Genomic DNA, 20,452 nt, shown 5'->3' with positions numbered 1-20,452 from the left:
CAGTCCTACAACAGTCCTATAACAGTCCTATAACAGTCCTACAACAGTTCTACCACAGTCCTACAACAGTCCTATAACAGGTCCTATCACAGTCCTACAACAGTCATATAACAGTCCTATATATAACAGTAATATAACAGTCCTACCACAGTCCTATAACAGTCCTACAACACTCCTACAACAGTCCTATAACAGTCCTACCACAGTCCTATAAAGGTCCTACCACAGTCCTATAAAGGTCCTACCACAGTCCTACAACAGTCGTACCACAGTCCTACCATAGTCTTTTAATACTCCTACCACAGTCCTACAACAGTCCTACAACTGTCCATAACACTCCTATAACAGTCCCATAACAGTCCTACCACAGTCCTACAACAGTCGTACCACAGTCCTACCATAGTCTTTTAATACTCCTACCACAGTCCTACAACAGTCCTACAACTGTCCTACAAGTCCTATAACAGTCTTACAACAGTCCTATAACAGTCCTATAACAGTCCCATAACAGTCCTACCACAGTCCTATAACAGTCATACAACAGTATTTCCATTCAAGTAAGACTATTTGTATTCAATTTTAAAGCAATATTGATTATTTTCTTAATTAATTGTCTTTCTCCTAATATAATCAAATAGAGAGTATTGATGAGGAACCAAACCAATAAGCTGTATCGATAACAGTACTAGTACGCATAAAATCCTAACGACACCCGTCCCTAATGGTCACATTTCAAATAAACCATTGTTGACTGTTGCATTGTTAAAATTGGAGACAAAAAGCAATTTCCTGTGTCCAAATCATGTGATTTTTGGACACATTCATATGTTCCTGGTGGCCGAGTCATAGCTCAAACAGCCGCTAAAAGTCAACATACGTTGGATTTTTCTTTTTTCTTTTTTTTACTGATGTCAAATGCTGTGTTTTTTCTCGAGTGGGCAGTCTCTTAAAAAAATATTATGTTTATTGCATTTCTACACATTTAGGACACAAGATACAAATACTTGCAGTTGAGATGTTGGAAAGAATCTTTGATAGCGACATGAGGCGACTGACTGTAAGGGTTTCCATGTGTCAGATAGTCTTCAATCAGTCCTTCTTCTGAACATCTGATCCATCGTTCAGCCTGGTCGTTATAATAGTGAGCTAATTTGCTTCTAACTCAGACTTGGTCTTTGTGCTCAGGTTATTTTAGGTATGTGATGCAGACTCTAAGTGTCCCTTTGACGGTTTAATCTGAATATAACGCTCACAGCCGGAGTTTTGGCCGATGTCAGAATTCATCATCACAACATACTGTATCAAATGAGATCCTCCTACACTTAGCATCAGCAGAGGAAATAAGTGGGCAGATCAACCTCATCTGGGCCAGAGACAGAGAATAGGAAGGAAGTGAAAGAGGTGACGGTAAAATGTGGGCAATAAAACATAATGTGTACGCATTAACACAAACACACACATACAACAGCCTCGTGCCCACTCCTCTTGAATCTCACTGCAAGTTTACGTAATTAAAGAGGCTCCATGCTCCCTCTCCCCTCCCTCTTTTTCGACTTCCTTTCCTCTTCTTGATTACTCCTCTCCTACTCTCCACCTCTAATTTATTATTCTCTCCTTCACTGGTTTTGAAATTCTACATCTCCTCCTATCTTTCATCCCCGAGCGTCTTGTCTCCTCCTCCGCTATACTTCCTCCCTTTCTCTAATTTATTATTTCTTCCTCTCTTCCTTTTTGCTTCATTCTCTCCTTTCTTCTAGTCCTCGAGCTTCATTCCTCTTTCTGTATCGTCTTCTCCTCCTCCTTTTACTTTACGTTTCCATCCTGCCTTTAATACCCCAGCTCTTCTCATTCCTCCTCCGCTTCCTCTCCCTCGTATTCTTCTGCCTTTCCTGCTTCCTACATTGCAAAAGGTATTATATGAAATCATCCATCTTAAATATATAAGTGTGTGTGTGTGTGTGTTTTATACATGGAAGTGTGTTGTTGCGTATGCCTGTGTGCACAGGCCAAGACTCAAAAAGTCTCTTCCAACCTTTAATTTAAATCAAATTAACAGATGTTAAGGAGATCTTCTATTGAGGTGAAAGTAACAATACAACATTGTATTGTATGCCTTCTTTCATCCACTTTATAAACTGCAGGTTGGTCCAGTGGTTCCCAACATGAGGGCCTGGCCCCTCCAAAGGCTCACAAGATAGGTCTGAGGGGTAGAGAGATGATAATTAGGAGAAGAAAATAGAAAAGAGTAGAAAGCCAAAGCGGCCAAATATTTAAAATGTATCTCAATGGATAAAAGTAGAGAGAGAACACAAAAGTTCAAGATGCAGACAATAGTAGAAGGAAAAGGAGTTTATGTGTGAAAGTTCCTATGGAATCTGCTCTTTTTTGTTATTTAAAAGGTGACTGATACAACCTGTGCACTAAGCGGTGAAACCTGCCCCCAAAACTCATTGACAGTGATGTCAAAATAATGAGCATTTAGTCAAGAAGCCAGCAAGCAACCATGGAAAGATGGAAGTCAGTCACACATGATATGCGCAAAGGAAAGTATTGATGAAAATGCTCAGTCTCCTCTCATTGAAACACGCTTGATGTCAAGACCTGAGCCCTCAACTCTCTCTGTCGTACAAGGAGCAACCCGCGGACCAGACAAAGCTTTGCCAGTGGTACATTCCTCCACAAAACATATTAGAAAAAGGTATTAATACATGTAAGAAACCATCATCATCATCACCATCATCATCATCACCATGATCACCTGTTCACTTCAACACCTCTTCATGGCTCTCCGTCCATCTCCTCGCTCTTCTGCTCCCAAGACAAGCCACTGACATCTGCCTCAGCAGGGAGCCACATTACTGGAGGCTGAGCTCAATTAGTGCACGTATGTACGTGCACTCACCTGCTCGCATGGTGTCACTCTCTTCCCCGTTCCTCCTCTCCTCTGCCCAGTGGGCTCCTCCTCTCCCCTTGTTCTCTTCCTCCTTCTGCTTGTCATCTCTCTCTCCTTCTGGTAAGCCTCTAGCTTCAAGGCCTCCTCCATTTTGCACTGACGTGAACCGTGTGACTGCGCGTGTGTGTGTGTGTGTTTGTGTGTGTGTATGCGTGTGTGTGTGTGTGTGTGTGTGCGTGTGAGTGTGTGTGTGTGTGTGTGTGTGCATGCTTGTGTATTTGTGGTGCAGTAGAGTGCAGCCTAAAGTGGCAGCCAGTGCTAGGGAAGTGTGCGATCGAGCAGAACAATGGCATTCTGGGTAAAAATAGCCCTCGCTCTGTTGGAGGGAGGGAAAAAGGAGACGGAGGGTGACAGGGAGAGAGAGGAGGTTAGGGTGGGTAGGAGCTGAGAGGAAAGGGAAGGATTGAAGTTTAATGAGTGAAATGGTGCAAATGTGTGAAACACAAATATAAAAGAATGAGAATGAGTCACACGAGAAGGACAGTGAAACTGAGAGAAGCTTTGCCAAAAGAGAAGTGTAGTCCGTATTTTAAATGGAGGAGTGTGACTTGGTGCGGTTGCCATGGAGTCTAATCAGATTATATTTGGGATATGGATGACTTGGGCTTTTTACAAGTAAAAAGGGATTCATTGCTTTCATAAAAAAGAGGCGGTGTTGAAAAGAATAAAAAAAGAGAGAGAGAGAGGGTGAGAGAGAGAGAGAGAGACGGAGAGAGAGCGCTGAAAGGTAGAGTACAAATACAATACAGAACAATAAAATGCAACATGGAACAGAGTTTGAAAGACCAGAGAGAGAAAGAAAGAGAGTGAGTCTGAATGCAGAATTAGAACTGATGGAGTGTTTTAGTGAGTGTTATTGACAGGAGGACCACAGGCCAGAATGTTTGTGCTATGTAGGTTAAGTGGAGCAGCGATGGGCAGACACACACACACACTCACACAAACACGCACATACACACACAATGTGCTCATACAGCGTGCTCCGTCTTTGGAGGTAGCTGCACACAGACAACGGGTCAGCATCTTACAGTCTACATTCTGTAATGTACAACCACGAGCAGAGGAAAGCATTGTATTGTATATGTGTAAGTATTTACTCTGACCTGTAACATTTAAAGGTCACTTTTTTCAGACGGGTCAGGGATATTTCAACTGGATAATCAACGAGATATAAGTTCCTTTCAGTATTATCCACTTGACAAAAGTCGATTAGTCAAGCGACTAAAAATGAATCCGCAGCTATTTTGACAATTGTCAAAAAGGAAACGTGCCAAACATCCGTTGCTTCCAGCTTCTGAAATGTTTGTTTCTTTTTTATATATCGTGCTCACAACGCCAAGAACAATCAAATGAAGTCTGGTCTGCAGATCAGATCGCACACATGTTTTGACCCTTCAATCTATATCGTTTGTTCCACTTTTGAAAGTAGGTGTTTACGTCTGTGATGCTGAGATCATATGGAATAAGACGTTCAAAGGAATGTGTGGTTTTAGCGGTGGCTTTTAAGAGAGCAGCAGAAAATAGACCTGTGCGTTGAAGTAAAATAAACTTTTGAATCACATCTTTAACTTTGAATGATGGAAGGAAAAGGCAATGAGAGAGCATCTTTTTGTCATTAAAATGCTGGAGCAGTCTTGGAATGAGGCCTCGATAGAGAGGGATGTAGAACAGGGTTGATTTAGTTTTATATGAATGCGGATGTTTTACTAAACAGGTAACTGCCTTGGTGGTATGTAATGGTGGCTCTAAGTACTACCACTCAATCCAAAACGGCCTTAAGAGTCTCTTGCATAACACTTAATAACCAAAGTCTCAAAGGGATTCAGAGAGAAAGAGCGAGATGCAGGAAGGGGTACCTAGAACAAATGGAGGGAGAGGAGGGGAGTTAGAGGGAGGATTGGTGAGTTTTGTGGGGAGAGGATTTGATGAGTGGGTGGAAAAGAACAGCGATGGGAGATAAGTGCTCAGTGGGGGGGGACTGCATCTGTCATTGTTATTTATTGAGTGATATGGACAATCTTTCTCTCCTGGATAGACTGAATAGAGAGGGAGGGTACACGGGAGGTGTATACGGGAGAGATACTTACATATCAGTTGTTTTGAGTTTTTAAAGAAAATATATGCATTCCGGTGGCTTTTCTGTGTCCCTCACAGAGATCACCTGTAAAAAATGAGTTCTGCTTCTTTTGTTTACTTTTTTAGAGAAAGACTGAGCCAACAATGAGTTCACACCATAAAATGTTAGTTAGAGTAGAAGCAAAAGATGGATTATGTTTAGTGTGTGTGTGTGTGTGTGGGTGTGTGTGTGTGTGTGTGTGTGTGTGCGTGCGTGCGTTCGCGTGTGTGCATCGCAGTCAAATTTTTCATCAGTCAGCCTCACAGTGTAAGAAGTGAGTGGATCCGATGCAACACAGGGTGAACCTGTCTGTGTGACGTTTAGAAACGTACGTCAGCTTAACTCAGCCTGCTGCCACTGTGACAGCTCTGTCTGGAAAAAACGATTTCCAAAGTGTCTACAGTGCATGTGTGTGTGTGTGTGTGTGTGTGTGTGTGTGTGTGTGTGTGTGTGTGTGTGTGTGTGGGGAGGGGGGGCTGTGTTGGTGTGTGTGTGTGTGGCTGTGTGTGTGGCTGTGTGTGTGTGTGTGTGTGTGTGTGTGTGTGTGTGTGGCTGTCTCTACAGTCTCCTGTTCAAGTGGAATCGACAATACAACTTAAGAAATATGAATCTGTCAATCTAATTTAACATAAGTAGTAGATTGACAACACATCATTTTAGTAGAGGAGTTGTTGATGAAGGACAGGAGGTTAAATGGCATTTAAGTCACACACACACACACACACACACACACACTCACCCACCCACCTGGGAGCTGCCCAGGGTTGCAGTCTTTACTGTTTGCTTGAGTGGCAATCACCAGTTGATTTATTGACAGTCCATTCAAGACAGCAACATTACAAACTCACTTACCTATATTTGTTGTATTTTTCAGCAACATACGTGATTTTGTTATTGAGCCCATAGTGTTGATGCTTTTAAAGTTCGGAACTGCTTTTTTCAAAGCTCCAACGAAGAGGTAGAGGTCTTCAAATGTGTTTTTATTTGCCATATTAAAGACATAATTGTTTGAGTCTGTACTATTGTGAAAAAGAATTGTCACTAACTGTGTTTGGTTGTTGTCTTCTCTGTGTTTCAGAAAAAGGAGTGGTTATGTCTCAACTGCCAGACCCAGCGGCTGATGTCCGGAGGCGGCCTCGACGAGCCTCCACTTCCTGTTCCTCATCCGTCTCCCAAGCACCAGCCAATGGGCTCGCCCCGTCACCAGGCGTCGGCCAGTCAGCAAAGCCCTCTCCACAAAGCCACCAATCAGCAAGGGCCCAGGCTGGCCCAGCCCCAGACGCAGAAAGGGAATGCGGGAACTGTTGGTAGTGGACAGTTTGCGCCCAATGCTGCCAGACAACTGATCGACTCCAAGACCACAACACCAGCTACGGCACCAGTATCAACCACGGAGACCCAGAAACAGCCAAGGCCCGCAGAGGGGAAACCCAAAACCGAGCCTGAGAACCAAACTGCCAAAGACACCAAATCCTCCCAGAGGAAAGGAGAGCAGATCACACCCATCAAAGAAATCAAGAAGTCCAGGCACTATGATGTAAGTCTGATTTATTGTTGTAACATTGCTTTAGTCCGGTATACCAGTCTTTATTCTAAGCTATGGGAAAGGACCAAAAGTTGATACAACTGGCAAAATGGTAATACGGCTTTAGAAAAGTCAACCAAACGAATAAGTGGAAAATAAACTGATTGTCAGTGATTATTCTGCGGGAACCATAGTGCAACATATAGGCCTATGTACCAAAAATGGCTGCGTGCCCCTTTTAACTTGTAAGAGCATGTATGCAGGTTAAGCTATTTGCTGTTTCAGCATTTTCACATTTAGTACAGCACGAGGTGCCAATTCATCTTAAAATATGAAAAGACCCTGGGAATGTTTCACCTTTTCAGAAAGACTGACTGAGTCACTGAAGCTGGTGAAACAGAGGCTGGGTTCGCTTTGATTATTAGACTGGATTGCCATCTTTCTTCACTTCTATCATTCAGCCTGACATTGTGTTTGTGTTTTGTTTGGTTTTGCGATAACCCGGCAATATGAGTGTTGTTCCACTGATGTCATTTGTAGTTGACACAAACGTCGAGCTCACAGTTGCTAGGAGCAGTTTAATATGTTGATTTGATAGTTATAGTAATAGTTATTATTTCTGTAAGTCGACTTACAACAACTTGAACAGCTGTGTCATTCTCATCCATGGTTCTCACCATATTTCTGTTGCTATTTTTCATGTAGCTTCCGCTGTAGAAAGACGACATTCCCCATTCTTAATTCCACTAAGCTCTAACTGGTCAGTTGTTTCTCCAACCAGTGGAAACCGCTAACGATGACCAGTTTGAAATGCTGAAATCAGAGATGTGGTCTACAAGAGGTCAGAAACTAGGCTAAGCCTAAGTAGGAGGGTGGAGGAACTGCAGGTCTCTAACAAACACAGACTCAGCACTTCAAAACTAGACACCACACCAGACTAAACTCGTGGTTGATTTCAGTATTACAGTCCACTTATGGCAAACATGCTCAGCAGAATCAGACCCAGGGTTTAGATGAAAGTGATGCATGTGATAAATGAACCATGTGAACAATGGACTTCAGAAGTGTGTGTTGTCTGACACCTGGAAATGGATAATAAGAGTTTACACCATGGATCCTGCCAACGACCAGCTGCCTGTTGCCTCATTAGATTTCCTCCAACGTTGTCTTCGAGGTTTTGGCTGCTGTGTTTAGAATCCAGATGTAAGTGAATTAAAGAAGGTGGCATCTTGAGGTCACTCATGCTACTGTGAATATAGTGTATATGACATAATGTTGATGACTTGTGCTCACAGATGAGCACTTGTAAAGATTCATAAAGGTCACTTTAAACAAATCTGTGAGATTACATTAGTTTTGCATTAAGTCGGCCAAATAACGCGTTTCTCCCAACACAGTAAATGCAGCACCGAGCCAAACTTGTTAAGATAACTCTTTTAAAGAGTTCTTGATGGAGTAAGTAAGAAAGTACCAGCTTATTTGAAGTGTATGTTTTTAACCCAAAATTATTTTCTTGTCAATATGTTCAATCTTCACCTTCATATTTCTGAGATGCTGCATGCTCATATAAAAGTAATACAATTGTGTAACTGGTCACTGATCCATCAAATAATTAATACTAAAGTTGTTGTCATCTTAAGTTGAAATGGAAGGCAAAACACAGTTGCAATACAATGTGCGACTGCCCATATCACTTTGTTTGTTTGTTTTATTTACAGTTTTTTAGCTTGAAAGATTCTACTCATATTTAAGGTTTACAAGTGGGATGCCTCACGGAGAGCCTTCATGTGTTCTCAATGGAATGGGAAGCTTTAGGGTTTAATTACATAGGAAACACATTTCCAGATGTATTGTATTTGCCCAGTCCATTTTTTTTGCCATATTTAAATGATCTTCTGTGACATTTGCTCCCATGTTTTTGTATTTCTCCGTGGCATTTCTGGCTTCCTTAATCGATAAGAGTGAACTCTTGAACTTGGTTAAAGCTTCTCTTTTCTTCTCGCACTTCTTGTTCAAATGTCTCTATGTCTAAGAAATGGCCCTATAATTCCATGTGAATTATATGTCTATTAAGTCTGGTGATAAAAAAACAAAAACACAGTTTACCGTTTAATAAGTTGAACCAATGACGTTCTCCGATAGTGTTGGATGTCCATGGTCATTTGGAAAGCATGCCATTGATTCCCTCCTCACAGAATACTGAGGCTGCAAGTGGCAGTGTGGACTACCGTGAGAGTGAGAGAGAAACACAGAGGGAGTGAAATAATGTCTTTTCTTACTCAGCGGCAGCTATTGCTCCTGCTGAAATATTTATAAAGATTGGCTGCTGTAGGCCTTTTCAAAGGCACTGCAGACCTTCCTCATCTAGGGAGCTGCTAGGAATTTAAAGTGCAGAGAACTTAAAGTAAAGTCTTCTCTGAAGTAATGTAACCATCATAGGGGATTTTAGAGAAGATATTTCCATAGTTTGTTTTTTTAATCTATTTTGTATTCTATCTTCCATCTGCCTTTCATTCACCAGGTTAGTCCCTTTGAGATTATGATTTGACATGTTAATAACAGATATCTGAGGCAATTGATGAATGACTTCTGAGTAGTGTTTATGTTCCAATCTTGTTTACTTCACAATTGCTCATCATCACAAAACTGAAATGTTCTCACTTCTAAAATACACAGTTTAAATAACCTCTTTCCATCAATGGCTCAAAATAGTTTACACACCTATCAACTATAAGCCCCTTAATAACTGAATAATGATGTGATTTGTTTAAATGCTAGCATTTAATATACTGTTGGCGATGTACTTCTTAATAAAATCAGACTATAGCCTGAATGTGGTTTTATTGTTGCATAATACTTTTTCTCTATAACATATTTGAATTGTAACTGCATTGTTGATAAATTCAGTTTGGGAAATAGGAAGGTAAAATATTTTTCAATTTGTACATTAATTACATCTAACTGTTCAGTGTTTCCTTGAATAATTCTGCATCCAAGGGGAAATCAAATAACAACCTCAAGCCTATTATCTCCTCTCTCTGAGTTCATACCTTTATTCGTTAACAACTTTTATGAGACAACTTTTAAGAATCCAATCTATGCCCACATATGAGCAGACTGTAATAGGATTTTCGGTTTCATGATAACCAAATCAATTGTTACTGTACACAGTTTATTTTAACTTAAAGATTTTTAAATTAAGGCTTCTCAGTGGAATTATCTAAAGACACACTTCATAACAATTTAGCAAGAGATGCTCTTTATAGACCTCCAAACTGTCAAACCTAATAAAGACACCCTATGTTCATGCTTACTTGGTTGCTAATGTTCCTTTTTATTAAAAGCTGAGCACTGCAGTATTGGCATTCCTGCTCAAGCAGAATGATGACATATTTAAAAAATCTAAGAACATAGAACTATCTTGTCTATCTTTAAATCGATAAATCTAGGTCCCATATTAAACAGGCAATGATGAGATTTATCAGTGAAATAAATATTATATTTGCTTATGGATCAATCTTAAAGTTAGACAGTAACCATTCATTTTATATCCCAAAATCTGAATCTAAATATATGTGGGCTTTAATTAACCAATGTGCAAGGCAGTACCAATGTGAATCAAAACATTCTCACATGCCAAAAGTGATTACATAAATAAAAAATCCTAGTATCCCCAACTCTAATTCTTTCGTTTTTTTCTTCTTTCTTCTTCTCTCTTTAGGATACAAAAAACAACAGCACCCATGATTTGTCACGCAGCCCTCAGAGCCTCAGTGACACCGGCTACTCCTCAGATGGCATCTCCAGCTCCCACAGTGAAATTACAGGTCTAATCCAAGAAGAGGAGATGAAACTGAGTGAGAGGGGGATCAGTGGCCGGGGTTCCCCACCAAGCCCTTCTGAAATCACCAAGCTAGAAAGCTCCATGAGGCCTTTGCTGGAGAAGAGCCTTTCTGAAGATAAGGTGGAGAGAAGGGGGAGGAAGCACAGAGACAGAGACTTGGATGACAGAGGGAAGCAGCGCCCACGCTCCTTGTCAATCCCACCAGATTCATATGACTCTGATGAGGAACTAGAAGATATACTAGAGGAAGAAGAAGATGGAGGAGACTGGGAGGGTAAACGGAAGGAAGGGAAGGAGGAGAAGAAAGAGAAGAAAAAGAAGGAAAAAGAGGTTGAGCCCACAGAGATGACAGATGAGGAGTTCATGAGGAGACAAATAATGGAGATGAGTGCTGATGAAGATAATGAGGATGAGGAAGAGATGGAGGAAGAAGAAGATGAGGAAGATGAAGGATATGGCTACCAGAAACCCAAGAAAAGCCACCACAAACACCTAGTCTCTGACTCAGGGAAAGAAAAACGACGTCTTCAGCACCACTCCAGCAGTTTTGAGGAGGAAACTAAGAGCTCTACCGATGTTTATAAAGGCTCAGTGGAGGAAGGTGAGGAAGATGGGATGGCATCACAAGGAGGCTTGAGGCGCTTCAAAACCATTGAACTCAATAACACCAGTAGCTACAGCCGAGACATGGAGTTGGGCAATGAAAATGACTTGAGCCTTGATCGGGAACCAGAGCTAGAGATGGAGAGCCTGACAGGATCTCCCGAGGAGCGTTCTCGAGGTGACTACTCCTCCACTCTGCCAGCCACTTCATCCTCATATGGCTCAGGCCAGTCACCTACTTCCATCTCATCAATGGAGGAGGACAGTGACAGTAGCCCCAGCAGGAGGCAACGGCTGGAAGAGGCCAAGCAACAGAGGAAAGCACGCCACCGCTCCCATGGCCCTCTCCTTCCCACCATTGAAGATTCTTCGGAAGAGGATGAGCTGAGAGAGGAAGAAGAACTTCTGAGAGAGCAGGAGAAGATGAGAGAGGTGGAACAACAGAGAATAAGGAGCACAGCACGAAAGACCAAGAGGGATAAGGAGGAGCTGAGAGCTCAGAGGCGCAGAGAGAGGTCCAAGACACCACCTAGCAATCTCTCACCCATTGAAGATGCTTCTCCAACAGAAGAGCTGAGACAAGCTGCAGAAATGGAAGAGCTACATCGTTCTTCTGCTTCTGAATATTCCCCTCAGAGTCTAGACTCAGAAGCTGAGGGATACGAACCCAAACTTTACAAGTCAGGCAGTGAATACAACCTGCCTACCTTTATGTCTCTCTACTCGCCAATAGAGAAATCAACTACAACAACCACCGCAGCACCATCTTCAACTTCCAAACCGCTGAAGAGCGCTGAGGAGGTTTATGAGGAGATGATGAGGAAGGCAGAGATGCTTCAGAAACAACAACAGCAACAGCAGCAACATGGAAGGAATGGGCAGTACTACAAGGAGGATGTTAATGGACAAGGTTATGATGAAGATGATGAAAATCAACAAGATCAAACAGGATATGATAACGAGGCAGCAGAGACAGAAACAGATATTTACGAGGAGATCCGACAAACATCTCAGAACATCACCAAGATGCAGCAAGCCACTGATGAGCAAGTAGAGATTGAGAGCTCTTACTCAGACAAACAGCTCCTAGACACAGGCTCAGCCTTTGCAAAGCTACTAGAGCAGAGCAATGCTCTACTCACTCCAGGGACCAGCCCCACCCAGATCTCAGCTCCAGTCTCCTTTGCTGAGACTGGAGGACGGATTCCTGATGTCAGAGTAACACAGCATTTCTCTGCAAAAGATGGACACAAAGAGAGGATCAAAAGCCAAGCAGGAAAGAATGGAATAACTCCAACAGTGGCTGCCACCACTATTGCAGCTTATGGAGTGTATGCCAGAGATGCAGTAACTATTTCTCAGACTAGTTCAAGCCACACAATGACGTCTACTCAGTCTGGTATATATGGCCGGCACACGTCAAGCCCTGCCACATCTTCAACTACAGTCTCAAGTGTGTGCAGCAAGATTGCAGAGATTACCCAGGCCTACAGTCAAAGAGAAGTGATCACCAGGAGGGTAGGGGAGACCAGAGATATCCAAGTGCGAGACAGCTCAACATCGTCCACTGAGAGAATTATTGAGCCACGCTCTCCAAAGTATACTACTTATTACAGGAGCACCAGTCCTCCTCTTTCTCCATCACCACCACCACAGAGTCCAACCCGTTCACCTACCAGAAGGAATACAGCTGAGTTCTCCACACAGACTTTCAGTTCAGCATTGCGGATGTCAGAGACAGCTACCTCTGGGCCTACATCTCCAGTGTCTGCGCAGGGAACCCAAACCTCGCATCGATCAGTTTCTCCACGACTCTATCGTCAGCAGTCTTCCCAGGATGTCCCATACTCCCCACCTCCAAGCCCAGCAAGGCCAATGACAGTCAACACTGCTACTTCTCCCTTGTCATCACCTACCCGATTTAGCCGCCAATCAACATTTGACAATTACTCCCCATGTGGCAGCCCTCCAGACACGCCACCTTACCAACCGTCTCCGGCACGTAGCTTCTACGGAACACAAAGAGTGGAGAAAGTAAATGTGGGAACAAGTATGGTCACCACAGCCTGCAGTTATACCAGAGGGTCCATGTCAATGGACAACATCTCCCTCTGTCGAATATCTACAGTCCCAGGTACTTCTAGGGTAGAGCAGGGCCATATGATTCAAGGCGGAAGTGTTGTGGATCTCAGAACAGTAAACCATCCAACTCCTATTATCATGACTGACCAGGGTATGGATCTCACCTCCTTGGCTACTGAAAGCAGGAAATACTATGGTGGATCAGAAGGTAGCAGACATTCAACGATTGTACAGCCACTGATTATGAACCTGAACACCCAGGAGATCATCACACCAACAACGGTGAGTGTCACAGTGGCTGCTTCCATGTTTATGACCCAGCCCAAACAGCCCACAATCTATGGGGATCCCTATCAAAACCAAGTGGATTTGGGACAGGGCATGGGTTCCGCTGTGTGTCTTTCCCAAAACAAACCACCAATTTCACCTCCAACTGACCCAACAATACCAAAAATTGATGCCAAACTGGAAGACCTCAGTATCCAACAGAGAGAGCTACAAATGCAGCAAGAGAAGCTGCAGAAGCAACAACAACTCCTTGAACACCAGTTGCAGCACCACCACCAGATGCAACATCATCAACAACAGGCATCTGCTTTGGCCAGGTACAGCCTTACTGGCCAGATCTCACCTTTAATGAAAAAAGACCTGCTAGTCAGTCAGACTAGCGCTGCCTCAGCTGTGGTCAGTGCTGTATCGCCAGTCATTAACCCTGAGCTGTATGGCACTGGTCCCGTTGAGATGAGAGGGAAGCCAAGTCCTCCTGGTTTGATATCAGGAAGTAAAACACCACATAGCATGGTAGTACAGATGGATGGAGAGCCAGAGCAGGCCAGGGCAATGACTCAGCTAGTTAAGGTAGAAGTGGGACAAGATGCTATGGACCTGACAGGAGGTCAAATTAAACCTGAAAACCAACCAGCTTGCTGTGATGTTGTTTACCGACTTCCATTTGGTGGAAGCTGTGTTGGTGGTGAGAAAGAGGGCATAAGGCCTCCATCTGCTCCACCTCTCACCTATGAGTCTGACCAAGAACGACTACCAGAAGGTTATCAGGAATATTCAATGGATGAACGTAAGGCCTACACATTACCTTTCCCTGGTAGGCTCCAGCCTTCAATGTCTGATACAAACCTAGCTGAAGCTGGGCTACAGTCCTACCATTCTAAACTAGAACCGCACCTCCAAGGCACAGGAGAACTTGCCATGGATCTAACTGCAATGAAACAGGGTTATGGAGGATTTATTGGGATGCAGTATGGCTCCTATACAGATTTACGGCATGGAGGAGACATAACAGCCCAAACCCTGCCTATAAGGAGATATAATTCATTGTCCAACATCAGTTCAGACTATGGCTACTCTGCTCGTGACCTTGCAGGCTTCCAAGAAGCTAACTTGGCTCAGTACAGTGCTACAACTGCCCGCGAGATTAGCCGGATGTGTGCAGCTCTCAATTCCATAGATCGATATGGAAGCAACCCAGACTTAATGCAGTTTGGTAATTTGGGAAGAGGAACCGGGCCTGGGGCTTCCAGACTTGCAGCAGGTCTCGGCATGAGACAAAACCTCCTTTTTGGACTAGATGGGAAGCCAATCTCCCATAGTCAAGCGCTAACCAACCTGATCAATGCCAGGCAGGCCAGTCTCAGAGCAATGTACCCTGCTGCTATTAGATCCGCTGATGGGATGATCTACTCCACCATTCAGACCCCCATTGCTTCTACACTTCCCATCACAACACAGCCTGGCTCTGTTCTTCACCCACTACTGAGGGGGGTCTACAGGCAATACCCTTCTGCCAACATGACACCTGTGCCCCTATCCAGTCTTAGCAGACTACCAATGAGCCCAAGAATACCCTTAACTGGGCAAGCTCCAGTTCGCTACCCAGCACACGGTCTTCTCCAAACAACGTCAACCACTGCAACTTCAGTAGGTGCAGCGACAACCCTAGTGTCTGTTTCCATTACAAGTACTAGTTCTACAGTCCAGGATGAACCAGTTTACCTCGGTAAAAGTGTATCCTCATCAGTGGAGGTACAAGGAACAGTTGTCATACCAATGGAGCCACAGCAACAGCCAATAAACCTGTCCCAGGCCCACCTGAACAGTCAACAACAACAACAACAACAACAACAACAACAACAGCAACAAGTGGCATCTGCTCAGCAGCCACAACAGCCTCCTCCAGCAGCCCATGCCTACCCACCCTCAACTCCTTCACACACTCATGGCTACACCCAACCACCAGTCGGCCCCTCTGTCCCCACTAGTGGCTTACCCATTTCAGGGGGTCTTCCTCCCTTCCCCCCACCAGGTGCCATACACAAGGAAGGTGAAACCGAGGCAGAGAGGCTCCATCGGCAGCAGGAGCAGCTTCTGCAGATGGAGAGGGAGCGCGTGGAGCTGGAGAAACTCCGGCAACTGCGCCTGCAGGAGGAGCTGGAACGAGAAAGAATAGAGCTGAAGCTGCACAGGGATAAGGAGCAGATGCTTGTGCAGAGAGAGTTACATGAGCTGCAGAGCATCAAGGAACAGGTAGAGGGAGAAACAGGAGGCAGAGTTGGATGTCTTGTTTGATGTTTTGTGGTTGTTGGTTGTTGGTTTTGCTATGGAGATTGGTTTGTGTTTTGTTAGTTTTGTGGTGGTGTTATTTGTGGTGCATCTTATTGCATTCTGTATTAGTTTAATTGGTGTGTTCATTCAAATGTGCATCTTTGATGTGCAACCACTAAATTCACTTGCAAGATACAGTACATCATTCCCAGAAATAACTAACAAAATAATTTATATATACAGTACAGTATATGCATGCATCATCAACAATATGTAACAAACTGTGACAGTGAGACCATTAAATATATTTTCATAAAATGGTGTTCAAATCATGTCATTGTTAGAAAATAAATGCTATTTTAATGTAATGATGGATGGGATTATTTTGTTCGAAGAAATGTTTGCATCCAGTCAGCTTTACAACTATACAAATATAGTTTTATAATCTGCATGCTATGTAGTTCACCTAACTGGATTTTTTCTCTTTAAGAAGTGTGCATGAAGGTGCCTGTATGTATGTGAGATAGAAACTGATGATGGTCAAATTTTGGTTGTAGTGCCATTTGTTGGTCTGATATATACTCAAAGGAAAAATGGATCCCGTTATGTTGTATTCATCTGATAATCAATAGCAATTACACATTTGAATATACCAATTTTAAGCTCCTAATAGCCTTGTTCAGATGTTTTAACAGGTAACAGAAGCGCTAACATGACGATTTTCTTCTTTTTTAATAGAACAAGCAGTTGAAAATCTTTCAAGTTAACTCAGTTAAACAGGTTTGGAAGCCTTACTTAATGAGAATGAACTAGAGATGGAATGTGTAATATGCATCTCATAACCCACAGTAAAAGCAGAAACCCTAACTCCTTATTTGCACTAGCTTGTCATTTATGCAGCAAAGAAAATGCATTACATATTTTCTTATGAGCATTATTTCTCCTGACCAGTCCATGCTGCGCTTCATTTGTGTTGCGCTTCCATTCTTTATTTTGCTGTGTAGAAGTTTGGCTAACTTAGAACCATTTTTACAACTAAACCATCAGCACAATAATATTTCCATACCACATATAGTGTCAGGAGTCTTTGATCATCTTTTTTACAACCAGATGTGCGAAAACTCAACAATGTTGTCCTCTGCTGTCTCTGTCTTTCTCTAATCTTTGACATCATTTTTTTCATTTGATTCCTTCTCAATCTGTCCACCTCCACCTCTCTCTTGTCACGCTTCTCCATACCTTTCTTGTCTTGTCCTCTCTCTCTCTCTGTGTGTGTTTTTGCCAACGTCTGCTTCTTTCAATTCCCCTTTCCACCAACATTGTTTTAGGTCCTACAGCAGCAGCAGCACGAACGCGAGAAGCAACTTGTTCTCCAGAGGGAGCAGTTGGCGCAGCAGAAGTCACAGCTAGACCAGATCCAGTCCCTGCAGCAGCAGCTCCAGCAGCAGCTTGTAGAGCAGAAGAGACAGAAAACGGCTGCAGCTCAGAGCGTACAGGTGAGAGAGGGGGGGGCACACTGACAGGTGCAAATCAGTAATGTGACAACATACATGTGGAATGCATCAGCTCTTAGACAGTAGTGGTAGAATATTGTAGGGCCTGGAGAGTGCGAAAGTACAGAGGTAGCATGCTTCAAGAAGCTCTCCCTAATATTACATTGACACCTGCCTAACCATGTCTGACTCCTGGTTAGGACTATCCTACCTGACACTTTTTCAACAGTATATTTCCTAAATCATAACCCATGAAAAGTTAATAAAGCCACAAACACACATTCTAACTCGTGAATCAACTGAGTTGCAGTCTGAAAAGTAAAATGTGCATCGCTGGAACTATTGACTTTTCACTGAATTGACTGAATTGACTTTTCAAGCTGCAACTCATCATGTTTGCATGTGTGTCTTTTGTGGACCTCTATGATTGTAATATTAACTGTAATATGCAAAGCCTTTTCAGTCTCAATTGAAGCAATGATGGGTAACAACTAACAACCGTAACATTTTTCTTCAGCTTGATGTGAACGGACAGCCCCTGCCCCCTTACATCGACTCTCAGATCGGCTCCCGCTCTCTCCCCAACTCCTCGTCAGAGATGTGTCTGAGGAGCCAGCAGGAGCACATGGAGACCAGGAGCAACATGAGGAAACACAGTTCCATGACCAGGCTGAGCCGCGACAGCTTGGACGGAGACAGCGTGGTGTATTACGGCTCCCCCCGCAGGATCGTGGACAGCTCTGTGCAGACAGACGATGAAGATGGAGAGGAGAGGTAAAGATGTGTGTGTGTGTGTGTGTGTGTGTGTGTGTGTGTGTGTGTGTGTGTGTGTGTGTGTGTGTGTGTGTGTGTGTGTGTGTGTGTGTTATAGACAAGGATTACCTTGATTGTCTCCCTGTTTACTTCACGACTTTTTTTTTAAAACAAGTCACAAGCTGAGATGTAGATGAAAGCTTTATAAATAATTGATTTTCATACAGACTTCACTTTTCTGAGTTTCAGAGGGCATTAAGCTTATCAATAGATGTTAAATGTTCAGACTTAGATTTGTGGTAGTTTTTCCATGTACGCACTTTATAACACAGCACATAGGTTACATTTTGCTTTGTCTTTTTTACATTTGGGATAGTATATTGCGTCATTTCCTGTTTGTTTTCTCTATCTTCTCCTCGTCAGGTACATGATGCGTCATCGCACCAGAAGGCGTGGTCGCAGTGTTGACTGCTCAGTCCAGACAGATGACGATGAGGACAAGGCTGAGACTGAGCAGCCGGTCCGACGAAGACGCTCCCGTTTCTCCCGGCACGCTGATTCCAGTGCCGCTGGCAGCAGCACTACCGCCACATCCACCACGGCCTCTGACACCAAGACCGAAACTCCCAAGATGGTATCCTCCAGTATTGCCAGCCAAACCATCAGGGAAATGTCTTGCCAGACAGAAGTGGAGCACTTAGGAAGAGTCTCCCCAGTAATCCATGTCACAGTACCAGACCCGAATAAAGTAGAGATTGTGCACTACATCTCCGGACCTGAGCGGACCCAAAAAGGACAGTCTCTAGCATGCCAGACTGACCCAGAAGCCCAGTCACAGGGTGTTGTAGCTCCCCAGCTCAGTGTACCAACCACGGTCAGTCCATATTCTTCCTCTACCAGTACTGGAACGCAACAATCTGGTTCTGTCGACCTCCTGACCCAGCAGCGCCAGCAGATGCACATTTCAGCAAACGCAGCCAAGTTTGAGCGCCGCCGCCCCGACCCGCTCGACATCAACTACCAGCCTCACAACCACCTTCACAACGAGTCCATCTCCAGCATCATCCGGCAGCAGCAGACAACCCCCAAATCCCCGCAAGTCCTCTACTCTCCTGTCTCCCCGGTGTCCCCTCACCGCCTGCTGGAGAATTCTCTGTCCAGTGAGAGGCTGAACAAAGCCCATGTCACACCTCAACAGAAGTCCTACACAGCAGAGTCCCCCCAGAGACACCCATCTGTGCCCCGACCAATTAAGAGTACCCAGAGGTCCATGTCAGACCCCAAGCCCCTCAGCCCCACTTCAGACGAGCACACCAAGGCCAGGCTGTCCCTCTACCAACAACAAGTTCTCCAGAGCCAGGTAAAGTCAATCAGACCATGCTGACACATGCATTAGCACACAACGCAATCCTTATAAAACAGACAGAAACAGTGGTCAAACTTGTCCAGTTTTAAAGCACCTCTTGAGACCTACAGTCAATTGACGTGCAGTACAAAAACATGATTTGTATTGCAGTTTTCTTACTTCAGTGGTTATAGAACTTCACAACTACCACTGATAATGAACACATTTTGGCTGTGTGGCGCTTGTAGTTTTGATGGAATTGATGCATCTCCCCAACGACCAAACAGATTGGATGTTGTGCTTTCTTTCCATTTCTTCATGCTACTGCTAGTAATGCTGCCTAATGCCACAATCCAAGAGACGTCAGATGTTCAAGACTTCCTGCAGTAAATCATGTAACAAAAAATCAACAACATACATTTGACAAAACAATATAGAAACATCATCAACAGAAATAAAACCAGTTTATTAGATTATATTTTGAAATCATGGGCAGGGCCCCAGCACAAGTTCATTATTTTTGCTCTAGTCAATTGTTTGACTCACTTGAATGTGGTTCAGTGGAGTCAAAACTTGCCAGGCATCAATATTGAATGATTGACACTTTGATTGAAATCTTCCTTTCATTCTACTTTGCCCCTGTTTCTATTTTGTGAGTGCTAGGAATGTTTTATGGGAATGCTCTGGTGACTAATTCACTTTGCTGTGGAGTTTTCAGATGTTTCTATTGTCTTGTTTTCCACGTTCTTTAGGGCATACAGACTTTATTCAGTCCACACCCAATCTTATGAAACAATAACTGCTATGAAAGTCAGATTCCAAGTAGAATCCGCTGTTGAGCTTTCTTGAGATAATGTGGGCCTTTGTTATAGAAACCTTAGGTGAAGGAAAGTGTTCAACATCTCAGGAGGTCAAAACATGCTTCATGATGAATGTGTGTTTCAGGAATATGTTTAAAAAGTAATACTTCCTCAGGGAGTTTGTTCCAGTCAGAGCTGCAACAAACAAAGACTTAATGTTGAGTGAAGGAAAGGCTAAATACCATCTCTGTATTATTCTGTAGTATAAAATAATGAAGTTGATCTAAAGCTGAATTGTTATGAGTTTATTTCCAAAGATAGTTGTTGTTACCAAATCTTATGTGAGCCTCCACTGCTGATGTAAAATGTAACATGGATT

At 43.4% G+C, this 20,452-nt stretch overlaps 1 protein-coding gene across 1 annotated transcript in view; it reads left to right on the top strand.

The window, feature by feature from the left end:
* The window catches only part of bsna (bassoon presynaptic cytomatrix protein a), a 101,017-nt gene that overhangs the window by 68,240 nt on the left and 12,325 nt on the right, over positions 1-20,452 (top strand). The window contains exons 5-9 of the mRNA XM_034537466.1: positions 6,148-6,606; positions 10,316-15,664; positions 17,011-17,178; positions 17,693-17,949; positions 18,352-19,288. Coding sequence (XP_034393357.1) covers positions 6,148-6,606; positions 10,316-15,664; positions 17,011-17,178; positions 17,693-17,949; positions 18,352-19,288 — 7,170 coding nt within the window. The remainder of the gene's footprint in view (positions 1-6,147; positions 6,607-10,315; positions 15,665-17,010; positions 17,179-17,692; positions 17,950-18,351; positions 19,289-20,452) is intronic.

The sequence above is a fragment of the Cyclopterus lumpus genome, chromosome 7 (genome assembly GCF_009769545.1).
Source record: "Cyclopterus lumpus isolate fCycLum1 chromosome 7, fCycLum1.pri, whole genome shotgun sequence".
Classification (NCBI taxonomy): Eukaryota; Metazoa; Chordata; class Actinopteri; order Perciformes; family Cyclopteridae; genus Cyclopterus; species Cyclopterus lumpus.
The sequence above is the reverse complement of the archived record's forward strand: the minus strand, read 5'-3'. Positions and strand labels throughout refer to the sequence as shown.